The sequence below is a fragment of the Lepidochelys olivacea genome, assembly GCF_965140295.1.
Source record: "Lepidochelys olivacea isolate rLepOli2 genome assembly, chromosome: 5".
Lineage (NCBI taxonomy): Eukaryota > Metazoa > Chordata > Testudines > Cheloniidae > Lepidochelys > Lepidochelys olivacea.
Window position 1 is genome coordinate 43,642,843 of NC_140415.1, and position 13,579 is coordinate 43,656,421.

At 41.5% G+C, this 13,579-nt stretch overlaps 1 protein-coding gene across 3 annotated transcripts in view; it reads left to right on the forward strand.

Moving 5' to 3' along the window:
- MAST4 (microtubule associated serine/threonine kinase family member 4) overlaps window positions 1–10,258 on the forward strand; it is a gene marked incomplete at its 5' end in the record, with an annotated part of 455,430 nt that extends 445,172 nt beyond the window's left edge. For all 3 annotated transcript variants that reach the window (XM_084627959.1, XM_084627961.1, XM_084627960.1), the window contains 3 exons: window positions 1,648–1,784; window positions 2,913–3,094; window positions 3,934–10,258. In XM_084627959.1, the coding sequence (XP_084484085.1) occupies window positions 1,648–1,784; window positions 2,913–3,094; window positions 3,934–7,823 (4,209 nt within the window). In that variant the 3' untranslated portion in view covers window positions 7,824–10,258. The remainder of the gene's footprint in view (window positions 1–1,647; window positions 1,785–2,912; window positions 3,095–3,933) is intronic.
- Window positions 10,259–13,579: the final 3,321 nt, after the last annotated feature.

Below are 13,579 nucleotides of genomic sequence, written 5' to 3' on the forward strand. Positions count from 1 at the left end.
GAAAGAAAAGTGGGGACCATTAAGTCTCAGATTCCAGAGGTCTCAAAAGTAGCAAGGCAACTGAGCTTCTAAGGTCCTGATCCTGCAGATGGATCCATGTGGACAAACACTTGAACATTTACACAGCTCCATTGGGGTTCTGCAAGGGCAGACCAGGACTTGCCTTATTAGATCATTTTACATTTGTTTTTCCTTAGAGGCTTTACAGAGTTTTTCAGAGTTCAGTATTCTCTTACACATTGCTTCACTGTAGCTCATTATATTGCAGCTCTTCTATAATATTTGCAGCACAGACTAAAAGTAGGTCAGCATTATTTTAGACAGCAGTACATTTGCTTCCTACGTTATTAACAATTTCATGCGTCGAAATGAATAGTCAGTCATAAAAGTGGATTAGGAAGCCACACATGTGTAACAAAATATAGAGATAATAAAAAAGGTCAAAAATATATATTTTACTCAGAAATAAATTTTTCTCCTCTCTGAAACCAGAGGAACTCTGAAATTAATAAATTGTGTGAGAAGGATATGTTATAGAATACTCAGTGATTAAATAATTTTAGGCAGCCAGTTGCCTATTGTAGGTTTCTTCACTGTTCTTTGGATGTGTGTTCCTTGTCTAAAGAATTAATGTAAATTTGAGTTTTTATTAGCCAAAGTAGTATTTTTTAAAGCTCATAAGAAATTACAGAAAGGAAAGAAAAAATGATTAGCTGATGGTATTTACAGTATTCATAAGAGTAAATTCAGCATACGATGATGCAGTTCATCCAAAAACCAGACCTGGAATTAATTAATTTGATTTATCATCAGTCTTGTTACAAAGGAAAACTTTATCCTGATGCTATACTATTCTTGTCGAGTGGTTTTGTTATTAACATAGAACTATAGGTATTTATTTATTTTTCAGTCAGGCTTATATGCGAATGGAATTTTGGGACAGCCCATGGCAGTTCAGTTAAACAATTCCGAGAAGCTTTTAGCTTAAAATAACTAAGTCATCACTTGTGTAAACAACAAACATGTATAAATGTCTTTGCTGCTACTTGTTTGAGGCTGGCATTGAGGTGGGCTCTCCAGCTCAGCTGCACAGTTGCAATAACTGGTTTCTTGAGAGAGAGTGTGTGTGTTCACTGAAGTAGTTCACTCAAGATATAATGACTATAATTCCTGTAGTGGGAAAATGGGTGTGGGGGGGGAGTCTATTAAATTATTTCACAATTTGCAATTTTGGCCAACCCATGGTCTCCTTTTAACTAATTAAAATAATTGAAAATCTACACTAGTCCTGAAAATTATGGGTCTGGGCATGAAGGAAATTTTTAAACTTTGAGTCCCTTACAATGTGACCACCTTCACAAAAGCTTGACAGAGAATTGTCTGTGCTCATGTTTAATAGCAGGCACCTGATTTGAATTTGTAAGTGGTGAATACAGTAACCTGCCAATTTGTGTGTGTTTTGGTTCCTTGTGACTAGTCCCTACAACATGATTGATTCATAAGTATATAGAGTGCTTGCATACGTTGTCAGCTCCTACTCCCAAGTTGGAGTTGTGTTTTGGTGCATTTGCAGTGTAATGGAGCTTCCAATTTACAGGACAGTGGTTCTGTATTACTCACTCCAAAACATTCTAATCGTTTTGGCAGAGTGGAAACAAAGTGTCAATTACTACAACCCCCTTCGAGAACACTTCAATCAAAACAGGCCCGGCCAGGAGGAATAGCTACAGGAGTCGAATGGTTAGACGCAGTAAGAAAACCAAAAAGAAAGAGAGCCTAGAAAGGTGAGTGGTAGTTTTGTTTTATGACAAATATATTGCTTTTTCATGTGTGTGTAGGCATGTGATAATGTATGGTATAACCACATCCACAAAACGTCCTATTACACCATTGCTTTCTCTTTGACCTCCCACACTCATCTTTTTACCTTCATCCATGGTATCCCATGCTCATGAAACATCCTCCCCATCCTATTGTGCCAGGATGCCTCCCACTTTATCCTTATTTAAATCCCTCCTGAAGATGCACTGTTTCTGCAAGGCACAGAAATAGAAATGAGAGAGTGAATAACTGTGGTTGCCCCCTCTTTTGGGTCTTCCAGTGCATCTTTGTTTTAAATAACCTCTCTGAGACTAGAGTTGTCTTGTGTATCTTTTACAGCTCCAAACATATTGCTGGCTGTGAAGGGACATGCCCTCATACTGGCAGAGAGGAGACTAGCAAACTCCTCTGGGCCTGTCCAGTACCAATGAGATGCTCCTGCAAGGCCTCTTCTACCTGGGGCAGGAGTGGGTGGGTGGCACAATGGTTAAGAGCCAGACAGTGGCACAATGGTTAATGTGCCAGACAGTGGCACAATGGTTAAGAGAACACTATTGAAAGTGGCTTCGTCCTGCCTGAGTTCCAGGTCACTCTTACCTCCCTGTATTTTCCCACAGACTCCCCTCTCTCATAAGGGAGGAAAGAGGGGAGAGGACTTTTGATTGTTTGCTACAAGAACCCCCTTGGGCATCAGCCAGGGTTGGGGAGACAGTGTGAGGGGCTGGAGGGCACCCTTCCCACCCCGGCCCCCCTTACTGGCACTAAACAATTCCATAAATTTTGGTATGGTCTTAAACTAAGGAAACAAAGGAATAATATACCAGATTTTACACTCATTTATATGTAACTCAAACTTTCTTTGGAAGTGTAGTGAGTAATTTTTAGAGATGGTAGATTGTGGTCACGTTTTCTATCCCATCTGTCTGCAATTCATCCTGTTTTCTAAAGCCTTAGCAGTTCTACAGTTTTGTACAATTCACTTTTGGGGAAGGTAATGGGGATGTTATTAAAAGCCAGCATTAAGAGCTCCTGCTGGGATGATGATTTGTGCAGCGTCTCTCCTGATGAATTCTGTACCATTCTCACACTAGGAGGAGGTCTCTCTTCAAAAAGCTAGCCAAGCAGCCCTCTCCCCTTCTTCACACGAGCCGAAGTTTCTCCTGCCTTAACCGATCCCTTTCATCAGGAGAGAGCTTGCCTGGCTCCCCAACTCACAGCTTGTCTCCCAGGTCTCCTACCCCAAGCTACCGCTCCACTCCTGATTTCCCATCCGGTGAGTTGTTGGGGAGAAAATTAAGGGAAATGGAAATATGTGCCACCTTCATGAAGCTAAGTCTGTACTGAATTCCAAATGAGAATAGTCAGCTATGTGAAATCCAAGACACTTTGAATAGTTTGATTTCATTTGGATTAAGAAAAACCATGAAACTAAGTCAAAGATTTTAGTATGGCACAGAAGCACTTAAAAGGAAACTGTGTGGTACGTTTGTGTACAAAATTTTATTATTGATCGTTTTTTTAAAATCGAAAATTAATAGAAAATAAAACGTAAAGAATGCATAAATCATGTCTAGAAACTACCTCTGGAAAAATTAAAACTAGTTGAGAGAATATTACTAATAAAGGAATGAAAATTACATTGGAAAAAACATGGCTAGATCATGAGACCAGTGTGTGGGGTATAATAAATGTGGATTACCATTGGAAAGATGGATGGGCATAGAGATACAGTAGACTTTAAATGTCACATCATTCTGATTTCTAGATTTTCCCCTGCCCTAGCCCCACTTTAGTTCTCTCATGATTTTAGCAACAGTAAAAATGAGTGGTGTTTTTGCTTCCTATCCATTGCTGAAGGTGTAAATCATCTGAAAGCTTGGAACTTTTCTTTGAAATGGCAGAAAATAATTGCTAATTTAAATATAAGGGAAAAAACATGTTTATAAGAGTAATGTTATTTTATAGTCCAGTAACATACAGCCTACCAAACCATGGAATGCTTTGGCAAATAGAACAAATGCTTATCAGTACATTTTTTGTGTGCTGCGTCCGTGTTAGTTGTTAGAGACAAGAGCTGAAGAACTTTCCTAGTTTTATATTTTTCTTTTTTAGGTACCAATTCCTCCCAGAGCAGCTCGCCTAGCTCAAGTGCACCCAATTCTCCAGCTGGCTCAGGTCACATAAGACCCAGCACTCTTCACGGGTTGGGTCCAAAGCTTGGTGGACAAAGATACCGGTCAGGAAGACGCAAGTCAGCTGGCAGCATTCCTCTCTCCCCTTTGGCACGAACACCTTCTCCAACACCCCAGCCACCATCCCCTCAACGATCTCCATCACCTTTACTGGGGCATTCAATTGGAAATTCAAAAATAGTTCAGGCATTCCCTAGCAAGATGCACTCCCCTCCAACTATTGTAAGACATATAGTGAGGCCAAAGAGTGCCGAGCCACCCAGGTCTCCACTGCTAAAGAGGGTCCAGTCTGAAGAGAAACTTGCGCCTTCGTATGGTTGTGACAAGAAACACTTATGTTCACGCAAACACAGCCTGGAAGTGACTCAAGAAGAGGTGAATAGGGAATTGTCCCAAAGAGAAATAACTCTTCAGAGCCTGGAGGAGAACGTGTGTGATGTACCATCACTCACCCGAGTCAGACCTGCAGAGCAAGGCTGCCTGAAACGCCCTGTCTGCAGAAAGTTGGGTAGGCAAGAGTCCGTTGATGAGCTGGATCGAGAGAAATTAAAGGTCAAGATAGTTATGAAAAAGCAAGATCTTGCTGAGAAACAAGATTGTCTGCAGAAAGCAAGCACTATACATGAGCCTTGTGGTGAATCAGAAAATCCTGCTACCTTAAGACTGGAAGAAAGAGACAAAAAAACATTTCAGAAGGCTTTGGAAAGATCAAATCACTTTGAAACTAAAATTACTGCTCTGGAGACTCCATCAGTAGGTGGCATACTCAAAGACACCCTTCACAAGAATGCAAACATGAGACCAAATGACTCCGTTCCTTTAGATACACACATGCCATGTCATGGGCCTCCTCTTCATGAACTCAGTCATCTCTCTTATGACTTCAAAAGAATTTCCCCTCCATGTACATTGCAAGATGTGCTACCTCACTCATCTGACAGGCTGCTAAATGGAAAGGGAGAAAACACAGATAAAAATGCACCAACAAAAGAATTTGTCAAATTTGAAAGAATAGATGGTAAGCTTGCAAATATTGATTATCTCAGAAAGAAAATGTCCTTTGAAGAAAAAGGTGACAGTCTCTGTCCAGTGTTAAAGCCCAAACTGACATCAAATGTTCATGAATGCCTTCAACTTAACACAGTCAGACCCATCAATATACAGCAGGATTCCACTACAGTTGCTGATAGCAGAGCATTTATTAGTAGTGCACATGCTGCTCAGATTAGCTCAGTTTCTTTTGTTCCTCTCAAAGCCTTGAATGGCCGAGTGGAAACGGGTGTGGAAAAATCAGCCCTGATTTCTACTGAGACTCCTGCCAGAAAAAGTCCATCCGAGTATAAACTAGAAGGGAGATCGGTTTCTTGTTTGAAACCAATTGAAGGCACTTTAGACATTGCCTTACTGTCTGGGCCACAGGCTTCAAAGACAGAACTGCCTTCATGCCTGCTACCAGAAAGTCAAAACACCAGCAATGATGTGGGTTCCTCCATGCCTCTGGCATCTCAATTCAATGGTGTAAAGGAGGAGACATCCTGTCAGAAAGAGGTAGTGTCACCCCGTTCAAAGTCTAATAAATCTAATCTACTAGAGCCCCAATTTTCACAATCAAGCAACAGTTTTCAAAATGCACCAACAACCCCTGTGACCTCTGAACTAGAAACAGGAAAAAAGATTTCCAGCCCAGCTGCTACATGCAACATTTCTGTCAGAGAAGTTGATCAAAAGAGAGAGGCTTCCCATTCAAAACAGAAGGACCATGCGACTGAGGCAAAATTACACACCGTCCAAAATCAGTGTCTCCACACTGCCCTGGCATCTGCCACACCTTCCACAGTCCCAGGCACACCTGAAAAAACTGCAGCAAAAGAGAGGCAAACCCAAAAGGAGTTGCCTGTCAAGTACCCGGAGGCACAAAGAAATTACGAATCTTTCCCTGCGAAGGCCGAGGGGATCAGAGATTCATCTGTCAAGAAATCTACCCCAGATGCTTTTAAAACAAGCAACTCCAAAACCATTCAGAGAAACTCTGCTGACTTTGCCATTCCCCTTCAAACACATGGAACAACGAGAGTGCAGGCAGCTGGCTCTAAGGTGGAGTCTAAAGATGGCAAAGATCTACCAAAACAATTTGCCAAAGATGACATTACCCCTGCTGGTACTTCTGTAGAGAGGGACATGAACAAGCAGAAAGTGATGGACTCAAAGAGTGAAATGTCTTTGCCCAAAAGGCCTGTACAACAATCAGTAGAGTCTAATACTAAAAGTGAGAAATCACTTGTGTGTTCCTGTGTGCAGAAGGACAACTCCAAAGATTTGAGAAAGAAAGATCAGAAACAGTCCAGCAATACACAGCTTCAAACTACGGAGAGAGAGCTACCCAACCTGATTACTAGGCAGCAATTTAGCTCTTCAGGTTCCCCTTCTGTAAGAGAAATTGTAAACAGAAACTGTGTAATAGATGCTCATGTGCATTTAGGTGTTCAAGAGCAAGTCAAAGCTGGTTCAGCCTGCATGGAAAGCAGTAATAATAAATCCAGGCAAATAACTGAAACTTGTTCCTCTAAATTTAAGCACTGTGACAAATTCACATTTGCACAAAAACAGTACACTGCAAACATAAAAGAAAAAGAAACAGTTATTCAGCCCTCTGCTGGCTCTCGGAAAGATGGGAAACATGCCAATAAAAATGTGCAGGATTCTCTTGCTTTTGTTCCACTTTCTCAGAGAAAACTAAGCAATGAGCATGTTCAGGTAGAAAAGCCTCTGGGTCTGGAACGTGGGTCAGCACCTTCAATCCAAATCAATAGCAGCACTCCTGAAACCAAACCTAAATCCTCTTGTAACGGCCATGCACCAGCAGGCCCAGAAAACTCCAAGCATTTTCTAAGTCAGGAAACAGCAAGCTTCAGTGAGACTGCTGATCAAAAGCAACTCTACGTAAGTGAAAAGCAAAACATGCCTCCAAAGTTTTCCACTGTGAAAGACTGTCTCTTATTGAACAAACTGGCAGACAAGGGCCCCAGTAATCAGGCCATCACTGCAGACAAAAGACCTGAAGGACAAAAATGCACTGAAGCACTTTATGTTCAGAGTGACAATGGGAAATTGGAGCCCAGACTTTTCCTTAACTGTGACAGGGGGAAAGTAGCAGAAAAGGCAGCCATAGTTAGCAAAGGCTCTCCAGATTCAAAAGGGAAGGGACAAGTTAATCAAAAACAGTTAACAGATGCGAACAAGCAGATTACAGCAAAGCTTTTATCAGCTTCCACTGTGCAGAATTCATGTCATTCAGCTGTAACTCCATCAAAGCAGCTGATTTGTCCACCCAACTTCCCGGAATGTAGGCAAGAAGCATCTCGTTTGTCTTCAGCAAACAATGATGTGACTTCAACCAAGGTTAAAACAGGCTCACCAGAGCTTCCTGTCACCAGCTGCAAGGAACTGGAAAAGCAAGCCACCTCTTCTACAGAGGATGGTAAAAGAGAAATCACAAAGAGCGTTTCACTGTTGACCTTGCATAGCTCTGCTGTTCCAGTAGAAGCCCTTCATCCTGCTTCAAACCTTGGAAGTAAACCTGGAAATCAAGAAAAGCCTCTTTCTGCAATCAACACTGTGGATGTAAAGGGAAAAGATGCCATTCAAGCTCAGCCTCCTGCTGCGAAAAAACAGAATGTAGGTAAAGATTTACCCAGGTCAGTAACCACCCCTGATGGTCCTAATGCACTTTCATCTGATAAAGACTCAGTGCGGCAGAGGCGAGGAAAGGATGCTTCATGGAGCAGTCCTCACAAAAAGTCCTCTCAATAGCAGTAACTTGGCGGATATGACTTAGACTTTAACTGAAAATTGTTTGTGACTTGACTACCTTCTGAAACCAGCACTGTGTGGTATCTTTACACAGCAAAGCTTTCATGCCACTCCAGGAGGGGGCAGCATGTACAAAGAGAGGACCTTTTTCAAAATGCCTTCCCAAATGTAACCGGTAAAACTGTTACCATAGAGTATTTGTATAAAAGTACCTTTACAGTTGAGAGTTGTTGAGAAAAAGATTTTCTCTGTAAATATCTCATGACGTGTTTGGTTTTGAATGTAGCATATATACGTTGCTGCTGATTGCATTGTTTACTGTTACCTTTTCTTTAGAGAAAGTTGCTTTGCCACTTATATGCCATACTCAAATATGAAGCAGAATTACTGAAACTCAGACCTCGGATAAACACATACAAATATGGTCTGATTTAAAGGGAAAGAAAATAAGCCACATTTTTACGTGTTAAAAATTCTATATAGTGTTAAAAACAATAGAAAAAATATGGTGGCTTATTGTGAGGTTTTTATGTATATTTTAAATAACCACAGATTTTGATAGTACTGTATCTGGCTAATTGCTTCACCGGATCGAATGTAAGACCTAACCGAATCTCCCCAGTGCACAGTCCGCCCCTCATTTAGAATAGGCATAGTTACAGTGAAGGGCAAAGCCTTCGTTAACACTTCACCCAGTTGAGTAGCATTATCTGGTGAAACAGATGTTCTCATCTTGTCTTTAGGGAGGCTACCTGGGACCTTTGCTTCAGACAAGGCTGAAACTGCAAGCACGGGTGCTTAGTTTCTGCTGCAATCCTGTCTTGGCTCCCTTTTAGCTCTTTTAAATTCAGGCCTTTATAGAGGTGAGGCACAAGTAGAAGCAAATGACTTGCAGTACTATTCCCATCCCTGTTTTTTAATGAATTTAAAGAATATCAATTATCATGGTATGTAGGTTTGAGTAACTAGCTTCGTGCAGTTTAGCTTTTTTCTCTTTTATATGACAAGTCTGGTAAAAAGGAAAAAAGTGATTTCAGTATCATATCTTCACAAAAGATCAGGACATCTGATGCATTTTAATACATAGCTGCGGCCTTATGTTGTAGAGTAAACTTGCTGTTTTTAGCAAGTAATCCCTGGGTTTCACATTCATTTCTAAATGCATTGAGTAGCTCCGGGCATTTCATAACATGATCTCTTTATTTGTATGCAAAAAAAAAAAAGTAAATACTGTAATTTAAAAAAGCAGCATTTTTGTAACGAAGGGACGTGTTGGAGCTATTTGGTGCTAGAATGTGACTGTCCTTATTACTTTTGCTAAGCCTTATTTAAATTTTGTATACTGTGGAACATGTTGAATTTGTCTGGTCATTCTAGTGCGGAGGTATTTGGTTTGTTTTGAAGGACAAAAGGTAAAGTTTGAAATATGTACAGGAGCACTACAGAAATATCCACACAGATGAGTATTTTAAAATTACTGGTATCAATAAGATGGTATTTTTGCTTATTTGTGTTAAATATCCATATAAGAGCCAATCTACTATCAGTTTCCTCTGGAATTTCTTTCTCTTTCTAGAGCTATACAATTTTTCCTCAAAGCACAGTGTAATTTAGGCTTGGAGATTTGTAAGGCACCTACTAGTGTGTTAATTTTCCACCCCCATTGGTTAGTTGGGTTTAGATTCATTCCAATTAAAGATAAAATTGCCAGCAAGTCCTCCTAATTTTTCACACTGCGCTATTACATTCATTTCTTTTTCTGTGCTCTCACAGAATACAATTGGAGAAAATAGTTTTGAAAAATTTTGAAGAGAAAGTGGTCTCAGCATTTACAGTATATATCTGTGCTTTGGCGGTTGTTTATAACCAAACACTAATGCACTTAGGTATCATGACATTTCTGGCTGGGAGGTATTTCCTAGTTTACAGTCTTTTGCATTTTTAAACTGTCCTCTTGTTTCCTTTAAAACACACCTAGCTATTTGTTTACAAATGTATCTTTTATGTATATTTTGTATAGTGCATTATCACTTCTGCCAAATAAGGGTTGTTGGTTTTTTGTTTTGTTTGTTTGGGGGTTTGTTGTTGTTGGGTTTTTTTGTTGCATTTTGGAAGCGTAACAGTGCTTAAGCTCGTGTTCATGTAGTACCTGTTGTTGGAGTTTACCTTACCAGTGAACTGTTCGAGATCCTTTCACCTGTGTACTAGATGGTCTATCTTTGTGTGATTGTTGATTATGACGTGCTCCTTTGTAGACTTCCTGCTGTAGATTTATCAGCTTACAAAACCAGTTTGTTAGGATCTGTGCAATAAAGTGTTTGCAGTCTTATTTTCTTTAAGAAACTCCCTATGGATGTCATAATTGTTGTATATTGAACAAAAATATTTATACTTATGCAGTTGCATAAAACTGAAATAAAAATTGAGCATGAAAAGATAGTCATTAGATTTCTTTAATCCCCTTTTCGCCCATCACTCAATGCAGTTCTGTACTACGCTGCATTTACATGTGATTCGATGGCACATGCTCTAATTTATTAAGTTCTGGTATGATCTAAACTTGTTTCTGTTAGTTTTTTCTTATCACCAAGCCAGTTTTGGAACAGGCTAACCAAATATTTTGCGTGGGGCAGCATGCTCTAGCGCAGGGGTTCTCAAACTGTGGGTCAGGACCCTTCAAGGGGTCATGAGGTTATTATGTGGGGGATCATGAACTGTCAGCCTCCACCACAAAACCACTTTGTTTATAATAGTGTTAAATATATAAAAAAAGTGTTTTTTAATTATAAGGGGGGGGTCACACTCAGAGACTTGCTATGTGAAAAGGGTCACCAGTACAAAAGTTTGAGACTCACTGGAATAGTGGTTAGAGAAGGGGATTAGGATTCAGTTTCTCTGGGTGATCTCCCTAACTCTGCCGCTGACATGCCATGTGAGCTGGGGCTGGTTAGGTGACCACTCTGCCTCAGTTTTCTCATCTGTGAAGTGTGAAACTCTCGTGAATTAATTGCAAGAGATGTGATTTCTAAGTAAAATTAGTCTGACTCGTGATCTCGCGATAAATTTCTCAAATGTCAGGATTTCTTTCCCTCCCGCTCTCAGCCATCCCCGGGTCTGACAGTGGGAGCCCCTCCTCATGGGACGTATGACTGATTTACTGTACTGTATCTGGACCCAAGATCTACATAGTCCAGTGTCCTGTCTCTTGACAGTGGCCAGGAACAGATGCTTCAATTGAAGGTGTAAGAACCCTCCACTGCATACATGTGGTATTTGTTCTCATCTGATAGAGACTGGAGAAAGCCCTGAAGCACAAGTTTCAATATCCCTTCCAAAATGTTATCTTTAATTACAGTAACTCTGGATATACCTGATGTCTGTGTAAATATGCAATCCCTCTTTGAATCTTAAGTTCTTGGCCTCAACAATTTCCTGTGGCAGCGTGTGCCACGGCTGAATCATAGGCTGTGTGCAGAAGTATTCTCTTGTGTTGTTTATTGAGCTTCCCATCTTTTAATTTCATTGAATGTCCCCTGATTCTTTTATTATGAGAGTGAGAACAGAAGTAGAGGGACTGAGGGGGCTGTGAGCCATGCGGGAGCATCCTTAGCATTCCTGGCCCCTTAGGGCGAGAGAGAGAGAGAGAAGGGTACTGTTTGTAGGAGAAGTGGAAAGCGGGTGGGGCTCCTGCTGGGCTGAGTCCTTAGCCTGGGAGTGATTGAGTCCTGTCCAGCCCCTCAGTAAAGGGCATTACGGAAAAGGGTACACTGATCTTTATTGCTCCAAGGAGGGTGGTTCATTGAGACAGTGGTATTCTCCAGATTTGGACAGTGGGATGACTTGAACACAGCTGATCATCAGTTGTTAGGAAATGCCTGACCCTCATTATTGCTGCTATTAAGTCAAAACTGCATTGTTCCCTCAGTTATTTCCCCCCTACAAAACCAGGTGTCAGTGTCATTATAGTGATATAGTTATTGGTTAAACGAGGACTGTACAAAATACATAGGAAGACAGTCGCTGATCTACAGCTCTTTGACAAATCTCCCAAGTGTCCAGCATCTTGCTTGACATACGTGTAGGCCACCCCTTGGATGACCAGATAGCAAGTCTGAAAAATCGGGGTTGTGGTGTAATAGTCTTATATAAGACAAAGCCCCTAATATTGGAATGGTCACCCATGACCTACACTAAATGCCATGCTGGACTCTGAGCAAGCAGAAAGGTAGAAGCTGCCGGTCAGACTTGTCGCCACCATGGGTGGTGATTGCACTTGCCAAGTAGGCTGCTCTCTGCCTCTCCCAGTATTGTCTCCAGCATTCCTAGCTAGCAGAGAGGAGGAGGGGTCCGTATAATGTCAGATGAGAAGCTGGAGGGAGGAGAGTGGGAATCATAGGTTATTGCTCACAAAAGAAACCATGAGAGTTGGCAACACAAGTGAAGTGACCTGAGTTATAGGCTCTCCTTCCTCCCCCAGGGCGCCACCTGGAAGTGGGGTACCACTGAGCCCCCCCGACCCAGCAGCCTGGGCTCCCTTCTACACTGTACTGCTCTGACAAGCTTACAAGACCTGCAGGCTTCAGCCTGCACTTTCACCAGCATACATGCAGGTAGGGACATACCCAGCTGCAGTACACACACAGGCAGGCTCTTTAACCAGCCCCTGCATGGGAAGGCTTCAGCTAGGGCACCTCCCAATTCCTAAGACACGCACCCTCTCTGCAGTGTAAACCCAAAATTATACCGTCCTGTGCTGCACAGGGAACTGTATGGCATAAGCTCTTAAAATTTACCCCCTCCCTCAATGTGGAGAGGAATATGCAACAGGTTTGTCTCCCTGAGTTATAATTTCCACGCACTGGTTTTAGATAAAGCAAAAATAAGTTTATTAACTACAAAAGATAGATTTTAAATGATTATAAGGGACAGCAAACAGATCAAAGCAGATTACCTAGCAAATAAACAAAAATACACAAACTAATCTTAATATACTAAATAGATTGATTATGAATAGCAGATTCTCACCCAAAGTGATGATATAAGCAGACTGCAGATTCTTAAGGGGCAAGCTGCACTTGCTTACCCATCGGAATCCCCAGGTGTTCCATTCAGAGGCTAAAAATCCCTTTAGCCATGGTGAGAGCCCTTTGTTTCAAATCTTGGTTCCCACACCAGTCAGTGGAAAAATACTGACATCCCAAGATGGAGTTCAGCACCAGGGGAACTGGTCACTCGTCCCTGTAGTGTCACAGTAGCCATAACTCGGAGGCTGTCTATAGCCTCAGGAAGGCTCCCCAGGTGGGAGATAAGCTTCCCCTAAGGCCTGTTTCTTTTTAATGGTTCGTTAACCTGAATTGGCCCTTCCCAGTCAGCCATCTAGACTGAGAGCATTTTGCCTAGTGGGAGTTGCCCAGGTGTAACAACATTTTGAAATACTGAAAACTTTGGATACAAAAATGATACGTGCATACAAATAGGATAATTCTATTCCACAAACCATAACCTTTCCAATGACATCTCACATAACTTATCTTGCATAAAATACATCATACTCATATCATAATAATATCACTGTGAAGAATATTGGGGTGCAGTGCCACACTCCCCACACCTGCTCCCAGCTGCTCAGGGGAGCTCTGGAAAAGTGTGAAAGGGAAATTAGCCTCTATTCAATGCTTTTCACCAGCACGAAATGCACACAGTGTTTTCAAAACAGGTACTTAGCACAGGCGCTGGCTTCCTCAAGGCCCTGGGGT